Source organism: Anguilla anguilla, chromosome 2, assembly GCF_013347855.1.
Source record: "Anguilla anguilla isolate fAngAng1 chromosome 2, fAngAng1.pri, whole genome shotgun sequence".
Taxonomy (NCBI): Eukaryota; Metazoa; Chordata; class Actinopteri; order Anguilliformes; family Anguillidae; genus Anguilla; species Anguilla anguilla.
The window spans coordinates 71541675-71560389 of NC_049202.1; the positions used below are offsets into that span (position 1 = coordinate 71541675).

Below are 18715 nucleotides of genomic sequence, written 5' to 3' on the forward strand. Positions count from 1 at the left end.
CACAGGATGGCACAGGGGGAATGTTCCACAGGATGGCACAGCGGGAATGTTCCATTGGATGGCACAGCGGGAATGTTCCACAGGATGGCACAGCGGGAATGTTCCACAGGATGGCACAGTGGGAATGTGCCACAGGATGGCACAGTGGGAATATTCCACAGGATGGCACAGCGGGAATGTTCCACATGATGGCACGGGGGAATGTTCCACAGGATGGCACAGCGGGAATGTTCCACAGGATGGCACAGTGGGAATGTTCCACAGGATGGCACGGCGGGAATGTTCCACAGGATGGCACAGCGGGAATGTTCCACAGGATGGCACAGGCCGCAGTGGGCCGGAGGATCACTTCAGTCCTCCACTGCATGTGCTGCAGAGCGCAGCTACTCATCACAGCTTGAACTGTGGGGAAGAACTATGGAACCCTCCAGATATCACATTCATATATTTCTTACACTAGATCAATGATTGAGGGAAGTGGAGGAAAAATATTATATGTATTTTTTTATAATACTTTGCCATTCCAGAAAACCTGCCTTCCCTTCTTGTTGGGAATTGCAAAATGAGCAGAGCACAGAGGATTTCAGTCATGTGTGTGACCCCAAAAGAAAAGGAAGGAGCAAATTGGTTCAAAACATTTTCCCATTCCCATTTGTTTAAAAACGTTCCACATCCACGGTTAAAGGTATTGTGTACTGTTGCATATAAAAACTGAAGAATTTCATTCTCCCTGGCTCTCTCTGGCACCTAGAGACTCTTCATCATCATATTCACAACAGGATGACATTTCCCAGACTACTGCGTGTAGTGGAGCCACCCATTCACCCCTCTGAATATGAACATCTTAAAGAGAACAGGATACAGGAAGCACGTCACCAGGGGGGCCTGGGTAAGGCTATAAATGGCTTCTATTTTTGGCTCACATATGATCCCTTTCAAGAAGGGGCGGAAGTGAACGATCCGGGTAACTCCACACCTTCGGTGTCCGATTTCGGGATCCGGTAATGGCTCTGGTTTTATGGTAAACAGGTTTGCACCAAGAAAAATTATTGATGTTTCGATAACGCCTCGCCTCGGGGCTGGGGTGGTATCATGAATAACCCAGAATCCCCCCCCACTCAAGGAAAGCACTGGTGTAAATGATCTGTCTGACGCAAATAGCAAGGTCGATCCCCTGCCTCCCCCCCCCCCCCACCCGCCCCCCCGTCCCAGGTCAGACCCTCTGTTGACATGTTATTTGTGTCTGGTTACATGTCTGCTTGCGTACAGGACGGTTTGCGTGTCTCCTCAGGTCCATGTTGTGGAATAAGACGAGATTCCCAACTTGTACGCTTCGGAGAGGTCGTTTCGGTAAGTCTCAAAGCGATCTTCTCGAGTCCGTTTTCAAACGGATTGTTCTGTTTTTCAAGCGGATAACGTTTTAGCTCTTAAGTGTCCGCCAGCAGACGCCGTCCCTAATGCATGGCTGAGCCGCGGGAACCCTCTGCAGCGGGGGCATCAGCCAAGCGGGGAGTTACTGTGTGCGTAGTAAGTTGTCGTGGAGAGATTATGACGTGGCGTACCGTCATTGACAAATCCTTCAAAACCCACCGCCCTGTCGTGTGAAATGGGGGTTTATGTGTGGATGTACGGCCCCCACCCCCCTCCCCCTCACCCCCCCCACCACACCACTCTATTGTGACTGCTGTGCTGTTTTCGTTTCTGAAACACACGGCGTTTAGAGCTTTGGCGCTAACGCAGAGATGAGCTCCACTATTCCCTGAGCGTTGCGGCGCCCAGGGCTCAGTGACTGCTGCAAAGAGGCCTCACCTTTTAATCAAAGGAAGCGTGAGGTGACTCGAGCAGGAAGCCGGCGTCTCGGGACATTCTGACAGCCCATTCGGACCCCAGGAAGTGACGGGCTGCTCCCTGACACCAGGGGGGGGGGGCGGGGGGGAGTCTGGGTCGCGGGTGCTGCAGATGTATTCAGAGCTGATGACGGGTTTCATGTCATGCTGCGGTGCGGGGCCACGCCTCCTTCCCAGAAGCCCTCGCTGCAGCGTTTAAGGATCGAGTTGCCGGCGCAGCCACTATTGCTGTCCCCCCCCCCCTTCCTTGAACCGCTGAACTTCAGTTCCACTCTGTCCAACCACACCTTTTAAGCGTTTGTGAGAGGCTCACATTTGTTTCCCCCCCTAAATAACAGTAATTGATTGTGCACAGGGACTGGGTGCTCGAGTTTCTTCGAGACTCAGATCCTTTTTTGTAACATCCTGGGCCGTCCATATTGGAGGCCGTGGGCTAGCCAGGTGATTTGGGAAGGAGCCCGCTACTGCGTAGCGAATCAGAGCCAACACACCAGTGTAAAAAAGGACAGGGGATGTTTTAATGCTGTGTTACTGAAATTCCTCCAGGAGTTATCGAATGTCGTGATGACTGGGCCTGAAAATGACCGTGCGTTTTCTCCCCGAGTTCCGTTCGCACTGCAGCGGCAGCCTCCTCGGCCCCACGTTACTAGAATCGCAAAGTGCGGCCTCTGCTCGCAGCAACCTTGTTTTTTTTTTTGTTTTTTTTTTCAACCGTCTAATGCAAATAAACAGTCCCAGTACACACATGCACTCTCAGAATCACAGCTGCGAACGCATTCCATCAGATCTGGATCAGTGCCACTGTAGATTGCTTTCCCCCGTGCAAGCAAGACAGGCGCACAGCACTGAAATTCAACGGGTTCGTTTTGAGCTGGAAAGAACCCCGGTGGCTTCCGCACAAAGTCAAAGGCTAGTCGCCGATACCGTCTGCCACCATGCACCAGTTCTCTGGGTCTTTAGTCTTTATCTACAATAAAACATAATATCGTTTTTTTTTTTGTTTTGTTATGTGTTTCAGACCTTTTCGAGTAAACCACTGGGTTGTAAATTCAAGCAAACTGAATTGCATCATTGCATCTGTCTCGATGGCAATTGTGAACGATTTCTCAAATAATTAGAGGAAGTAAAAACATAAAAGGCCCACTCTGGTTTGAGCTGTTATGTACTTCACACTGCACCTTGAACAAATTGGAACACCTTCCCCTGTAACCCCCATAAATATCTCTGCCTCTCCTCTCACTCTTTCACTCCTACTTCTTCTCTCTCACACACATTCTCAACCTCTCTCTCTCTCTCTCTCTCTCTCTCTCACTCACTCACTCACTCACAGGCATCGCTATATGCGCACTCATCCCAGGATGTCAGGAATGCGATCTGGTTATTATATATCACAATTTTATTACAAAAATTAAATCTTTTTTTAATCTTTCAGTGTTGCCATGCTTTGAGCATATAACAATACAGTAAAAAACCCCAACCCAGAGGGATAGTAAAAGCAGAGTTCATCGATGCTGTCGCAGCATTTACCTTTCATGCTGTTACTGTACAGATAACATTCCTAATACAGAATACAAACACCTGCCAAAAACACATCATGTCCGTTAACAAATAGCTATTAAATACACTTAATAGAAGAAGAATTTGCTTCCAAAATAAATAAGTACAAACAATAAGCAAATTATAACGAATGTGCTGAATCTTTGCACCAGCCCAAGGCACCCAGGCTTGTAACATGTTGGCAATTAACAACATTCTTACAGAAACACGAAGCAAATAATGATAACAATAAATTAATCTCTCTGTCTCTCTCTCTCTCTCGTTGTCTTCTACATTCCATGTAATTTCTGATTCACTTGTCAGTCACAGTGCAAGTTCCAGGAAAGGGAAGTTTTTTTTTCTGGGGGGGGGGGGGGGGGGTTGGGGCAAGAATTAAACTCGATTTACAAATGTCCTTGGATTGGTCAAAGACGAGTGCCAGGACAGTTGCCTGACCCCCGATTTCTGAGGGAAGTGACGTAAATCCAGGTTGTGTTGCAATAATTGCTGTCCCATGTAAGGCTTCGGTCGCCAAGCTGCAGCTCCGTATACACGGAGGAGCTGGACGTTCCAGTCAGTCAGACATTGCGCTTGCAAATTAAAGTCCGATTTAAAAAGGAATCAAAATCAGCACTGTCCCACCGAAGTTTCCAAGACAAATGAAAGGGGAAAAAAAAACCAAGACCAAAACATTGTCGTGTTTTGCACATAATATTTAAATATTTATAGAAACCCCGGTTTTGCGCTAAATCTTAAATAAACATCTCGGTTTTTTTCTTTTTTTTTTCTTTTTAAATCAACAGTAAAATGAAGACTAGACCGACAGAGGCTTGGAAATACGCATTTCTGCTTGGCTTTTTATTTTTATTATTATTTTTTTCTTTGCGGTTATGCAGTTCAGTTGAGCTGACGGCACGGCTCGAATGTCCATTTGGTGGCTCCGCCGTATACCTCGATGCTGGTCTCCGACCACGCGAAGACGTTGCCCACCTGCGCTTTGTTGCTGCACGTGGCCAAGCTATAAATCTCTCCGGACGTAAGCTTCTTATCCCACATATTGAAATTCGCCAGCTCACCGACAAAAGCTTGCGTCGCATCAAAACCTCCTCCCAACGTGTCCTGTAGAAACGAAACGAGAAATAGATGTAACCACGTTTAGAATGACGGTGGTGGAATTCATTGTGCGCAATATTCCAGTAATTTTCAGAGGAGATTTACACTACAATGATGAAATAGGTGCACATTTTTTTCATCGTTTCAATATGGGAGACGTAAATGGTTCATTTTCACATCAAATTCCAAGGGTAAATCTTTGCATTTTTTCAGGCAAATATTACAAAGCAGCCCACTCGCGGGGTTGTAATTTATAGCGCCTGTCGTGTGAACGTGGGCGTGTAACTGAGGCCAAATTGGCAGTTTGGTTCTCACTCGACATAAGACTAGTGTTGCTTTATTACCTTAATTAATGATTGAGACAATGCAACAGTGACACGGCGTTTAATGCATTTCTAATTGTAAAATAATTAGCAGCATATTCCGATCTTGAGGACCCGATGGCTGCATTGCGCACCCCGAGATGTCAGTCATTTGGAATGCTCAAGCGCATGCGCAAAAATGGTTGTTTTTTTATTTATATTGTGTTGGCCACATTCCTCAATACATTTCAAATTCAATCGACACCGGTCAATATGTAGGTCTACTACAGCATATAAAGGTGATTTTAAGCTGATACAAAACTAAAAGTTGAAACAGAAACAAAAACAAAAACATCTCACCTGTTCTTGTCCCAGCACGAGGACACCGTGGGGTTTGATTGGGTGGTATGGCGCGAGGTTCTCTCCATTTCCCCTCATCACTCCGTCTTGGAAAGCTTCCCACACCCCGTCGCGTGTGGTCCACGTGACGCAGATGTGATGCCATTTCCCGTCGTTAATAAGGAAGGGCAATTTTGCCATCTGTGGTCGGGAAAACATAAATAGTTCGGTTACCTCTAACGTAGGCCAGCAGCACCGTAGATCCTTTCAGATAGTGTTCTACAATTTTCATAAAGTGGGCGTAATTACAGATTAATAGCAACAGGCTACCATTCATATGCCTCAGTAAAAGCACCACACTTCAAAGATAAGATGTACATCATCTCGGCGTTTTGACTTTGCAAAAGATATCAACGCGTAAGCTGCTCGCCTTTTAAACACTATTTACTGCCGACTCGAAACGAGAGTGCGATTTCGACCTGTTTCATTCTGTGCACCACTACGTCGGTTGAATCATTACGCAGATTATCTTTAGTGAGCCCCTTGACTGCGATATCACGGCTTCACCGTAAGCCCGTTTGTGTAAATGTGAGAACATCCATCGTCATTGTGCCATGACCTTGTTATGACGTTGCCTTCAGTGGCGTCTTCAGATTTTCTACCTTATCATTGATGAGTATCTCCATCGGGTTGTTTCCCCACTCGATGAGCACCAGCTCGTTGGCCTGCGCCGGAACGGCGTATGAGAAAGGGGTGCCCACGCCCGGAGACGCATTGGACTTGATCCACATGCACACTGTGAAGGCGTACATCTCCGGCAGGCTCTTCTTCACTTTGGCAAACATGTAATTCGTTCGCAAAGGGAAGGTCAGTTGAAACTTGTCCAAGGGTCTGTTGTCTTTCTGGCCTACAACAACAAAAAAGAACACATCGTGTTATGTCGAGAGAGGGAAAAAAAACTGTGATGTGATTTGCGACACTCCCTACAGTGTACCTCAATCAAGCCCTTTCGAACTCATTAGAATTGTTTGATTTTCCCACTAAGTGAAATCAAATTTATCCTGATGAAGGGAAATTTGGTGAGTGAAACAACACAATGTAGTTGACCGTTGCACAAGGTATTAGAAAAAACTGTTTCGTGAATTCGTGTATACGAAGGCCACTGTCCATTCCATGGGGGGGGGGGGGGGGGGGGGTTTAATGAGAAATCAGATGCTATTTGTTCACAGGTTTGCACTAGGTGTGCTGCCGATCGTATCTAAGGGATATAGGTTGACGCGATAAATTCAGACAACGTTCTCTGATAAAAGAGCAAATTCTGTACACAATTCGATCCTACGCTTTCTGCGGCACCCCCCCCCCCCCCTCTCTCTCTCACACACACACACACTCTCTCTCTCTCTCCCTCAAATCTCCTTTCGTTTTACAACATGCTGGTGCCTGTTGTAACGAGCGGCGCATCGCACAATCGATATTCTAAACGCGTCCGATAATTTGGCTAGATGCGGCGGCCATCGTTAGGTTTCTTGATGAAGTTTGAGCAACTAGAAGCTTGGGATAAGGGAGAAGCCGCTATGCAGGGGTTTTATGTACATTGCCATGTATGTAATAATACAGGTAGAACTTGAATGAAAAACTAACATTTAGCCTAGAGTTGGTTACGACAGTTCGTTTTTTATGTGAAGCATTCCAGCATGCCATAAATGCGTTAATGTGGAACGGGATATGCAAAGCAATGCAGGTCTCTATCCCCCGCCCTAGCCGTACAGTGTTCGCTGCGACACTTTTGGGGCAATCCGGCGTGCGGTTTAGATTCAGTTGTATCTCTTCGTTTGTTTTGTATCGAATAAGCTATTAAAAAAGGAACAGGAAGAATGTAAACGGTGCAAGACTTGTACACACTTAAGCCGTTAAGATCGCAAACATAATCACGTTCGTTTTTGTGTTATGGTTCGAAACGAAATAACACAATGCAGACGCGTTGGAAATCGTCTCTTTTACCTTTCTCCAAGTCGTTGATTCTGTGGTGCAGTGAGGTGAGGGTCGATTCCACTCTGCCGCGCTGGTCGGTCTCATTCCTCTGACCGGGTTTACTCTCCTCCAAAGTATTGACCCGGGACAGAACCTGCTTCTCCATGTCGTCAATTTTGTTCTGGAGAAGGTCTTTCAGGCTATTCGTCTGAGCTGAATTGTTGGTTCTACTGAATTGCTGTACGGGACCAAGAACGGTCGAAAAGGTTACTCGATTTTAAAGGGTTGGTACTCAGTAAGTGCACACTCTTACACGTGCTAGAACACTTTGAGGCTAAAGACAGATTAACTAATTTAGAGCTTATTTCCCTGTGGTCTTAGAGACTATCTGCATCAAGTAACTACATTTTCAGAAGATGATTCTTTATGACGGGGGTTTCACGGGGATGAAAGTAATCATATTACTGCAGCGGAAAAGCTTTTCTGAAGGTGATGATATCAAGGAGCCAACATTAGTGGCGAAGTTGAATACAGCTGAAGGAAAACACTTTCCCGTGTAACTAGAATTTTTTTTTTAATACTGAGCGTTATTAAACATTAGAAAATCACATTTCACTGTGCGCCATTTCGGATGCAGTCCTGCTATTGTGAATATACTGCCATTCAATTTTACACAACGTAGGACAAAAAATACACCTACCTCCAGGTTTTCAAGCCTCTGTTTAAGTGTCTCTAAAGTCTGTTCCAGTTGTACGATTGTAGGCCTATCCAATGGACCCCTTGATACATCCCCCATGGTGTTTTTGGAACCCGCTTCTTTTCTCCTGCCCCCAGCTCGTGAGTCCCCGGGCTCGGGGATACTCTGGCCCTCGCATCTAGCCAACTTTGAAGTCAGTTCTCTGATTGTTTCTTTTTGGTTCATGATGGTTTCCTTTTGCTGGAGCACGGTCTCCCTCAGCTGCATGACCGTCGTCTTCAAGTCGTCCCCTGGTCCGCTGTTTTGCAAAGTGGCCGTGCATAAGTCCATATCCTTGGGCACGGACGTACAAATAAACTGGGTCTGTCCGAAATCTTGGGTAGACCCTTCCAGAAGTAAGAAAGAGAGTAGAAAAAGTTTCCGTGAGATCCCCTCCATCGCGTTCCCGTGTTTGGCTTTTGTAAACTAAAAAGGTATCGTTGGAGCCGTTCTAGCGTTGGATTTCAGCACTCCGGAGCTGTCCAGTGAAGCTGTGTGGAGCACATTGCGCGCGCCTGCTTTATATAGAGCTCGCGCGGTGCAGCGCAGGTTCGCCGCATCACAGGGTGGATTCCTAGTTTTTCAGCTCAGTCCCCGCCTCCCTTCTTGTTAAGGTGGATGAAAGGCTGCACGCTGAATCTAGCTCAACAACAACGGAAGTTTCGTGATACTTAAAAGCTCTTTTTTTTCCTGCCGTGTTGCAACGTTTTTATCACCGTGAAATAATCCGTAAGTGTGACGTCTATAGTTTAAGACCCTGGGTAAAATAAAAGGTTTAGGGGTTTAGACCCCTAAACCTTTTATTTTAAGGTAAAATTGTTGTCCAATCGAAAAAATAAATCGTCATCTTTAGTTTTTTTCACATACAGTATATTTCTGAATGTCACTGATTTCCGTGTAATAAATATGAAACCCTGTGTAATAAACTCATAATAAAGATTAGTTCTGTCGAAGTGCTATGCTGCGGAGGTAGAGCCTTAAATCTAAGATGTTCATTCATCTTTATATGAAAACCCGTGTAATAAAATCTTTACACCTACTGTTTTTCATTCTACCTTTCTATCAATGAACAAATACATGATTCTTGTCATCATAAGAGACAGCATTCATAGTATTCATAGTAAGACGGCTTTGCTTTAAAAACACTGTAACCGCTACTCAGGTTACAGTAGATATTTACACATTTGAACAAAATGAACATTATGACAAAATAATATTATATATGCGTTTAGCATATTGACTCGCGCTTCACATCCTCGATTACTGTATACGGTGACAAATACAAATTTGAAATAATAAATTCCATTTGATGAACCTAAAACACGTTTCTTTTCTTCAGTAAATATATTCAGAAGAAATGAATTGGCTTTTGATCATTTTATTGGTTATAGCAAGCAGGTTAATAACCTTGGAGTAATGTGTGTTTTTTTATTATTTATTTTTACATAATTATACTACCGTTGCATTAAATTCGACTGTTTATTGTATGTGTGTAATGTTTCATGTGTTCAAACTGATGGTGACAATTTTGTAAAGTCATATTGCAATACGCCCGTTACACTAACTTTTCCTCGGGTCCACCTTAAGACAGACTCCTCCCCCTATCCCATGGGATCAAAGATCCTGGCGGCATGCCTGCCCCGCAGAATGTCAGCCTTGGCGCTCGTCGCTCAAATTCACTATTTTGTGTACACGTTTCCTACGCCACTATTCACAGGGGCTTGCGCGCGTGTTTCGCTGCTCCGAATCGAGCAGGTCTAGATGCAATGTTTGTTTGACTATTGATAAAAATTTTGTGTATGCATTATGCATTTTTCTACTTGCCCGTAATCACTGTAGCGCAGTTTGGCACGGCTCTGTTCAGGCAAGCATGCTTTTTTATACATGGATTTTTTTAAATGTATAATTATGACAGAAACCCTTAAGAGTGCATTTGTATTATTGACGTTTACTTGTAAATTTAATTTTATTGACTTTTACAATAGTTTTGCACTGATTGCTCAGTAAATCGCGTCTTGTGGGAGGACGACAACGTCTCAGAATAAATTACATGATGTTCCCATCAACTAGAGACTGTGGGTATCAACATGTAGCGAAGCGACAGTAAATATTTACGCTCGTATGAGAAATAACTGCTCCCTCTCGTCGATTATCCATGGAAGTGAGCAGTAGGCAGCAATCTGCGCACTCGCAAAAGCCCACATCACTCACGCATCTTGTGTTGATAAGGAGCCATTAGCCCGGTATGTGTGTCAGAATGCGCTGGATGAATCCTTTTTTCTGGGTGTATGCTGCCTCTGAGTCTATCCTCGAGGAGGTCGAGATATTTGGCAACATATGTAAGAAGCGGTCGAGGGATGGACAAATTTTTACTGCGTCTCTCCGCAGACTTTCTACACAGACAACTGCAGAATTTTTTTTTCTCCCAACGAATTCTTCGTTTCGCTTGGCATTTATCGAGACACGCATGCGAAATTAAAAGAGGGAAAAGGGAAGGGGGATTATGTTCTGTTTTTTTTACTTTACTACCAAGGGCCACTAAAGAGATATGCAACCGTTCATTTCAAATAATTAATTTAACAGGTTGTTGCATAACCGCCCTCGAGGCTGTCATATTAATATTTATAAGATGTACAGAGAAAAGAAATCACAAGGCGTCCATAGTGAAGATGGAATACGGAAATGGTGCACTCAGTTTAGTGAAGTGTCGAACATATTATGCCCTACTACGTAATTCTATCGGCTAACATCTGCAGAGTAAACAGCCCCGCTTTGATCGTCAGGAGGCCTCATTTCTTCCTACCATTAGAAATTGCGAGCCGATGATATGAACTACTTAGTTATTACATGTTTGTGAAGGCAGTTGTTTTTTTTCTTCTTTCAATATGAATGATCTTGTGCAAATGTAAGAGATGTTATTTTCCATTTATAATTCTGTCATCATATTCTATGATTTCATAAGCCATGCTTAATGTAGGCGACACACACAAACACACAGCACGAACACAGTAATATGTAGTTAGACCAAACAAAAAAAAAAAATCGATTTAAAACAAAGTTGGCATTTTACAACATTAAATATCAAGCATGTAAATATAATTCATGGAATAATCAGAACTGCCAATATCTCAGTTTTTGAAATACAAAGATAAAACAAAGCCTTGATATAACAGGTCAGAAGCAAATGCAAAGCAATTCATGTTGGAATTACAATGAAATAACAAATGAACAAACTTTTTGTTCAACAAATTTGAAAATGGTGTCCCTCAGTACTTGTTTTACCAATTACACTATGTTACTGCCAAGCAGGCTGCTCAGTTGTAGAGCTGTTATGAATTAAATTATTATGGTTAATAGGTAGGAGTTAAAGACATACCATTTTTTTCAAACTTGAAAATATTATAAAATAACTATTCTAAGGCATACCTATAATGCACTGACCATCTGTCTTTGGGCACTTTTGTACACCTTTACTTGTATTTGTTATTCTAAAATGTCTTCGGGATGCTTCTTGGGGTGGTGCTCCTTTCTTTGTGGGGAGGGGTGGGTGTGGGCGTGGTTACAGAGCCTGTGATTTGGGATAAGATTTCAACGTGTGTTCATGCATCCATCTATTATCTATACACGCTTATCCTGGGCGGTGGGGGGGGGGGGGGTGCTGGAGCCTGTAGAAGTGCGCATTGGGTGAGAGGCAGGAATACACCCTAGACAGGTCACAAATCAGGACACACACACCATTCAATCACCATTCACTCGCACACTCATACCTATGGGCAATTTAGAGTCTCCAATTAGCCTGCATGCATGCCTTTGGACTGTGGGAGGAAACCCCTCACAGGGAAACACAGGGGGGGGGGGGCATGCAAACTCCACACAGGACTCAGAACCCAGGACCTTCTTGCTGTGAGGCGACGGTGCCACCACCGTGCCGCCCGGCCCAGATACAGCAAAGCCAAAAGGCATGCCACCAGGGCTCGTTCAAGAACCGGAGTTACTGCAACCTTGGATTTTCTTTAATCCCAGCAGCCTCAGCTGAAGTATGCCGAGGGGCTGAAGAAAGCAGCGCGGAGCTGGCTTGTTTTCGGTTGGACCTGTAAATAACCTCACCTCTAGCTATGCAGCTAGGGTTGCCAGATGTCCGGTTTTTCACCAGAATGTCTGGTTTTCAAATTTTTTGTACGTGTCTGGTTCCTTGGCTCCGACCGGACAAAATAGCCTAATGTCCGTTCGAGTAACTGATGGGAGAAATTTACCGGCAGTTTCTAATGAATTTGCTTGACTGTGACGCAGCGTGAGTGGTGGGGTTGAAGGCATAGGAAGAGACCACTTTCCACTTTGATTGTAAACACAGGGTTAAAAAAAATCCTGCGTAGTATGCCTTTAAATGCTCCAATAGTCAGATCTTCAGTTCGTTTTTTAGAGTCTACCTTTATCCGCAGTACCGTTACAATCATTAAGATTCAAGTCTGCCGAGTAGATTTTGGCACAATGTTGACAAGGAGAGACTCACAAGGCTGTGAGTTGTTCTCTTAGGCAACCTGCACTTTCTAAATGTCTCTCTCAGTCACAGTTTTGACATCAATTCCCCAGAAGAGCCTCATCAGCCCACTTTTTTACATTCAAAGCACTGAATACAGACCTCGTTTCAGAACAACTGCTCAGAATTCCTGCTGATGGTCGGTCAGGGAGAACCTTCCAGAGCCCAAAAAACTGAACTTGGCACAATTAAGGTGGCGTGGTCAATGTCAATCTTCAATGTTGTGCTTTTTAGGGAATTAAAATATTCACATGTCACATGACATTTTCATACGTGTTTGGTTTTTTTCACGTGCAAAAGAAAAACACGAGACTTGAAATCGTGTGAAATTACTAATTTTCACTCGTGAACCACAGTTTTCACACATGAAAACAAAACTCAACTTGAAATCGCATTGGTTACCGTTTCTCGTTCTCAAGTGGTATTGTTTTAGGGTTCACGTGTGTACTCTTCACATGTTGGGTATTCACATCTCATTTTTGGACGAGTTTTTTTTTCTCATAAGGGTTTGCATTATAAGTAGTTCTGAATAAGAACATCTGTTAAATGGTAGTGAAGTAAATATTTAAATGAAAGTTATCTGTGGAGTTAGTCTTCAATCTGATAAAAAATGAATGTAATCCCCTCACCCCAGCCATATTTTTTAAAGAAACCATTCAGGGCTCATTCAAGCTGCTTTATCTGCTTTATTGAATGCAAAGAAAAGTCAAAACAAGCCAAATATTTTATAGTTCAATTTGCCTTAAGACACAAGTTAAATGTATTGTATGTACCACATTATGGTGTCATAAGATTTCATGGTCTTATGCATTAAAAGCTAACCTATGTGAAACCTCTATTCATCTTAATGGATAATATTATTATGTTACACTTACACTTTCTTTACACCTACCAGTACATTATTGATATGTGTATAACATGCCCCCTGTTAATACACTCCTCTTCTGCATATTGCTTGGATAAGCTGTCACAGAAGAATAGTTATCACAGCTGCAATTATAGACTTCTCCCAAGCTAAGATTTGTTTCAACCTCAGCAAATATAACTACACATTTATTTTACAAGGCGTCCTATAAACTCTAACATTGACAGAGTCATTAACTAAAAGATGGCAAATTAACTTGTCAATTGTCCTCAATTTGTTCAATTATTGATTTCTGCAGGTAGTAATCAGCAAGGTGGTAAGCTATAGGCAAGGAACGGTCAGGATAAAAAATGGTTTAAGAGTTAAAGCATCAAGATCGAATTCTCAGTGTCAGGCTGTCGTAAGAAACCATGCGGAAAAAAAGGCAGTCATCCACTGCTCTCTCTCACAGCTTTCATTGGTCAATCATATTTCAATTTATCCAGCACCTACCCGCTGGAAAATAAACATTTTTCACATTTGTGACACTTTGACTCTGTCCCCAGCATTGCATTTTCAGTAATCTGTATTTATGTTCAACGGTCTGTTTCTCATTATACATTCATACCTTTTCCGCTGCCTACACAAACAGAACACTACACCATATGCCCCTGCATTTTTTTAATCACACCCTCAAATTTGTTGCATAACAACAGCAGTGGGAAAGCGCGTATTTCTGTCACTTCTGGACCTTTTTTCTTCATCCATCTTACAGCAAGAAGTTTGTGTGTGCTCTGTGTGTGTGTGTGTGTGTGAGAGTGTGTGTTTGTGTGTGTGTGTGCTCTGTGTATGTGTGTGTGTGTGCGCTCTGTGTGTGTGTGTGTGTGTGTGTGAGAGTGTGTGTTTGTGTGTGTGTGTGCTCTGTGTGTATGTGTGTGCGCTCTGTGTGTGTGAGAGTGTGTGTGTGTGTAATTCTGCATACACTTTACATTCATTGTTGAACCAGTTTTCAAAAAATGGTTTCTGACATCATCAGATTGGGGTGGGGTGGGGTTGCATTTATTATCCCTTTGGAACACCACCCATCCCCCTCCAAAGGGAGGGGGGGGGGGAAGCAGCACCTCACCTCAGTGACACAGACCGCCCTGTGTGATGCCGGAGTGGACCAACAGCTCTCCTTGTGGGATGAGCTTTCTGTGCACGCACCGAGCCAATCCCCACTGGCCGATCAGCTGGTTGTGAGAACTTAGCAGAGATTTCTGCAGAGTTAGCGATTTGATTATGTCTGCAACGCCGCGCCCTGGAAAAGCCAGGCCTTGCCCTCGCGACGAATGGGATCGTTAGAGAATTCATCCGTTTGCCACCGTAAGGGACTTTGTCCGGTCGACTTGGGCCTTCAGCCCAGTCATCAGGCACCACCTGGACAGATTGAGCATCGCAACCTCCGATCTAAGATTTGAGACTGTGGCATTGTTTTTCACTGATCATTGCCGTCTTTGTATTCAGCAAATGAATTGTAAATAAATTATTTGTGTTACAAAATTGTGTTTAAATCTCTTTCTTCTAATCGGTGAGCTCTTACCGGTTAAAATTAACTCAGAAATTACAGGTCCTCCTGAATCATCATGAATTGTTAATATTAACGCATTAGCTCGTGACCCATTACCAGAGGAAATCCTTGATCCACTTCTCGGGTGGATAAATCAGCAGGGCCAAACAATTAGAAATAACCACAACACCGCAGCAGGGAAGAGAGAAAAGAAACGACAGTGCTAGCTGTGGAGCGCCACGACGAGAGCACTCATCCAGCCCGAGAACGAGGTACGGGTGACTGCGTGCGCATATGGCTGCCCCCCCAAAAAAAAAACCAGCATATGGTGCTTCGTGGGAAACAGATTTGTTTGAGGTAAACGTGTCTGCGTGCTTGCCGTGGGCTTCGGGGCCGGTGTCAGAGGAGGGGTCCGCGGAGAGGAGATGCCCGTTCAGCTCCCCCTTCCTGCTCTGGCGCCGGTTTGCAGCAGACCGGGGTCCCTGTCCCCCACCCCCCCCCCCCCCCCGCGTCTCCTGAATAATGCATCCCCGTTATATCAGGACGCGCTTCCGAAATGACAGAGACGGATACGCATCGTTTCACACGCGCTGGCGCCGAGCTGCAGAGCTCTTGTTTCCCCCCCCCCCCCCCCCACACAATCTGCGAGGGAGTGAAGTCGTTAAACGCCAAAATAATTAAACGAAAAACGAATTCTCTTTTCCGTTGCCTTTCAGCGGGAGAACCGCCGGAGAACGGGAGAAAATGGGCGCCTGGGACAGGGGCCCGGAGTCCGCTTTTTTGTCAGAAACAGGCCTCGATCGCCCATCGCTTCAGAACAGTGGTCTCCAACCCTGGTCCTGGAGAGCTACAGGGTCTGCTGGTTTTCACAGGGACTCTACACTTCATGAATCAATTAGAGCATTAGAGCAATTGATTACGCAGTTAACTCAACTCACCTGGTGTCTTGGGTCTCGACTGGGTGCCGATTTTAAGGTGAGAACAAAAACCAGCAGACACCGTAGCTCTCCAAGGACCAGGGTTGGAGACCACTGCTCTAGAGGAATCGCGTCTGGGAGGGGGGGCAGCTGTCCCAGGTCCGTGCCTTCCTGCTTCCCCCCCCCCTCATTAAGTCCTCCACAGCAGCCAGGGCACCCCCCACCCACCCTCACCCCAACCCCCCGCCCCCTACCCCTACCCTACACCCATGAGACAGAGGGGATGTGGTGCACTGCCTCTAGGATGGGCTGAATTGGGTGTTATGAATGGATTAGTCTTGGAGGGCCATTGACTCGTCTGCCGCAGAAAAGATTTGAGAGACTGAACAAAATAAGAGAGACACCTGTGCAGAAATATGTTCGGCTGAGACAATAAAGGGAAGAAATAATCATAATTTTGTAAAAAAAAAAAAAAATTCCAGCTAAACTATGTGCGCTAAACCTAACTTCGCTTCACTTATCTGAATTGTTAATAACCCGCGCCGAATGCTGTCTTACTGATTTAAGCACGGAAGTAAAGTTTATCATTTTTTTCCCTTTTGTTTTATTAACAACTCCTTGCAAGATTATGTGGTGCTATATGAAAATTCTCACTGTGTTTTATATTGAAACCCCATTGCAGTATATGTAGACGGCGTGAAATTAAATTAAAACCAACTGAAAAGGTTTTTCAGATATTATAAGCAGATATTATGGCACGTGTTTATAACCTTGGTTCGCACTTTGGGAAGTCACAGTGACTGCTCTATATCTCCCGCTATACAAGTTGTTGTAAACGGCGAGTTCGAACATCGCACCTTCTCCCGGAGCCATTCAGAAGTAAAAATACATTAATTTTTTTGAATATCATAAGTTTTCACAGCACCATTCAGAGGTAAAAAAATAAATAAATAAATAAATAAAATAAAAAAAGAACATTTTTTTCCCTCCAATATCTTACAGCGAAACATATATTGTGTAATTTGCTGCCAAGGGGGCTGAGGTTTCTTTTATGTTCTGGGAACTAACAAGATTAACCGAAACGAAGGGAAGCGTTTGGGATCACGATTCTGTGAACGCCGCGGCTTCAGATTTATTGTTTTTTAATGTTTTCAGATCAAAGTCTTTCAACCAAGAGCGCTGCGTCTCAAAGGATTTCTTTCAGAACGAGGAGCGCTCAGAAATCATTTTTAAGAGGATTGTTGAAATGATACCTCAACGGCTTTCTCTCTCCCGCAGTTGGGGCGTTCTAATCACATCGCGGGCCGTCCATTTGAAATTCCCTGCCGAGAATATCTAATGAATTTCGAGATTGCAGGCCAATGTTGGGTACACAAAGGGGTTGTGCTTGTCCACAGTACATCAATATTTGTATCTGTTTATTGTTTACAGACTCCCTGAATGAAACCCAAAAAAAATACATTGAGGCGTTGAATACTGCTGCAAACACAATCAACATGCGCACAGACCAGATTGGCTGGCACTGCACTGTAACCTCTCATGGTTCGGGCTTAATTAAAAAAAAAAAAAAAAAATGAATCGTGGTTTTTATTTTTAAAAATCACGGTCCAAAGATTTGGCAAAGCAAAATGCAGAATACGGGCCTCACGGGTGTCCGGTTAAAGCGGTGGACTTCGGCGCCGGGACATGCCCACAGTCTGCGTTTTTTAAAAGCCCGACAGTGTCAGTACCGTCAACCGCAGGAAGTTCTGCAGGGAGTCGCTTGATTGGCCACAGCCTCACCCAGACAGGACTGTGTCAGTCAGCGGGGGGGGGTGGGGGGGGGGTGGGGGGGGGGTTCCCCACTCTCCCCCCCACCCCGCGCACGTGTTAATAACTCCTCTGGTCTGCTGGGTGCCTGCGGTCTGCCTGCACGCCTGCGCAGGAAGTGCGGATTCTGCCCAGTGACTGCGCTGCTCAGCCGGGGGTGCGTGGTGGAGAAAGGTGGTGACTGCTGACTGAGGATTTTCACGCTGGCCTGCGCTCGTCCCGAATTAAGTTTCACATTTCAGTTTGGGGAATTCAAAATTAAAGAAAAGGGCTGAAGTTGTTTTTCCAGTTCCTGCACGCCGTGGGCTATGCATGGCTAATTGTGGTCACTCACTCATTCACTCACTCACGGATGACCTTTGAGGGACGTTTCGTGGGACGCATGCGCAGGTGATGCTTCGTTTAGTAGGACGCATGCGCAGGCGGTGCCAGCTAAAATGTGTCTGCGAAAGTGAGTTGCGCCGTGGGGTCTGGATGGTTGCGTGCTTGTTTTTTTTTTTAAAAATAAGAAAAGTACATTTTCCCGATATTGTGTATTATGCAAAAACTGAAAATAATATACCAAGAATAAGGAATTATTCTTCTTCTTTGTAAGAGCACAATATTTCAGAATTACAGTCATAGCCGAAGACTGAGGCATATAACTCAGAGGAGAGGAAATGAACCTCGGTGATGTAAGACTAGTATAACACTCCAAAGCCCCGTTAGAGCGTTATGTTATATTAAATGATGTCACGCCGTGCTCCCCGCACGGTTATCTGTCCGGACCCGAGACACTGCATCACCGGGAGAGCCCGCAATAAAAGCCAGCGATAAAGGGAACGAGAATGAGAGGCAAGCCGACTGCTTGCGCTGCTTCCATTTTGTTTTGTTTTTTTTACTGAACAAATGCGCGAGTCTCAACACCTGGTTTCAGACTGAGCACTGGAGGGATGATGTCATCATCACAGGTGAATGTAATTAAACCAGCTCTCTGAATTCCATGGCCACTGTCTTCTCCCCACCCCCCCCCCCCCAGGGCCCATTTCAGCTAGAAGAAGAAAAAAAAAGAAAAAAGAAAAGAAAAAAAAACCGTGGTAGGTTTTTGGGGTCACTGTGAATGATGTTCAGCAGGTTGAGGCAGGACACGCATATGCTGATGTATGTATCATGTGTAGCGGGATGAGGAAAAGCGTTAGAGTTAAACACTAAACATAAACCAGTTTTTTTTTTGTC

At 44.6% G+C, this 18715-nt stretch overlaps 1 protein-coding gene across 1 annotated transcript; it reads right to left on the bottom strand.

Annotated features, from left to right (window-relative positions):
- Nucleotides 1–3225: 3225 nt before the first annotated feature.
- On the bottom strand, nt 3226–8351 carry LOC118219623 (neuronal pentraxin-1-like). The gene is made up of 5 exons (XM_035402947.1): nt 7809–8351; nt 7139–7346; nt 5800–6044; nt 5159–5338; nt 3226–4502 (listed from the first exon to the last, which is right to left on the bottom strand). Exons 1-5 carry the CDS (start codon nt 8241–8243, stop codon nt 4281–4283), a joined length of 1290 nt encoding a protein of 429 aa, XP_035258838.1. The 5' UTR covers nt 8244–8351; the 3' UTR covers nt 3226–4280.
- Between the last annotated feature and the right edge of the window lie 10364 nt (nt 8352–18715).

Bases quoted from the DNA above. Each gene is read 5' to 3' on its own strand.
- LOC118219623 (XM_035402947.1), bottom strand. From the start codon at position 8,243: ATGGAGGGGATCTCACGGAAACTTTTTCTACTCTCTTTCTTACTTCTG. The intron at 5,339-5,799 runs GTAGAAAATCTG...TCCCGACCACAG, and splicing joins AGATACTCATCAATGATAAG to ATGGCAAAATTGCCCTTCCT. The intron at 4,503-5,158 runs GTGAGATGTTTT...TCGTTTCTACAG, and splicing joins TCGTGCTGGGACAAGAACAG to GACACGTTGGGAGGAGGTTT.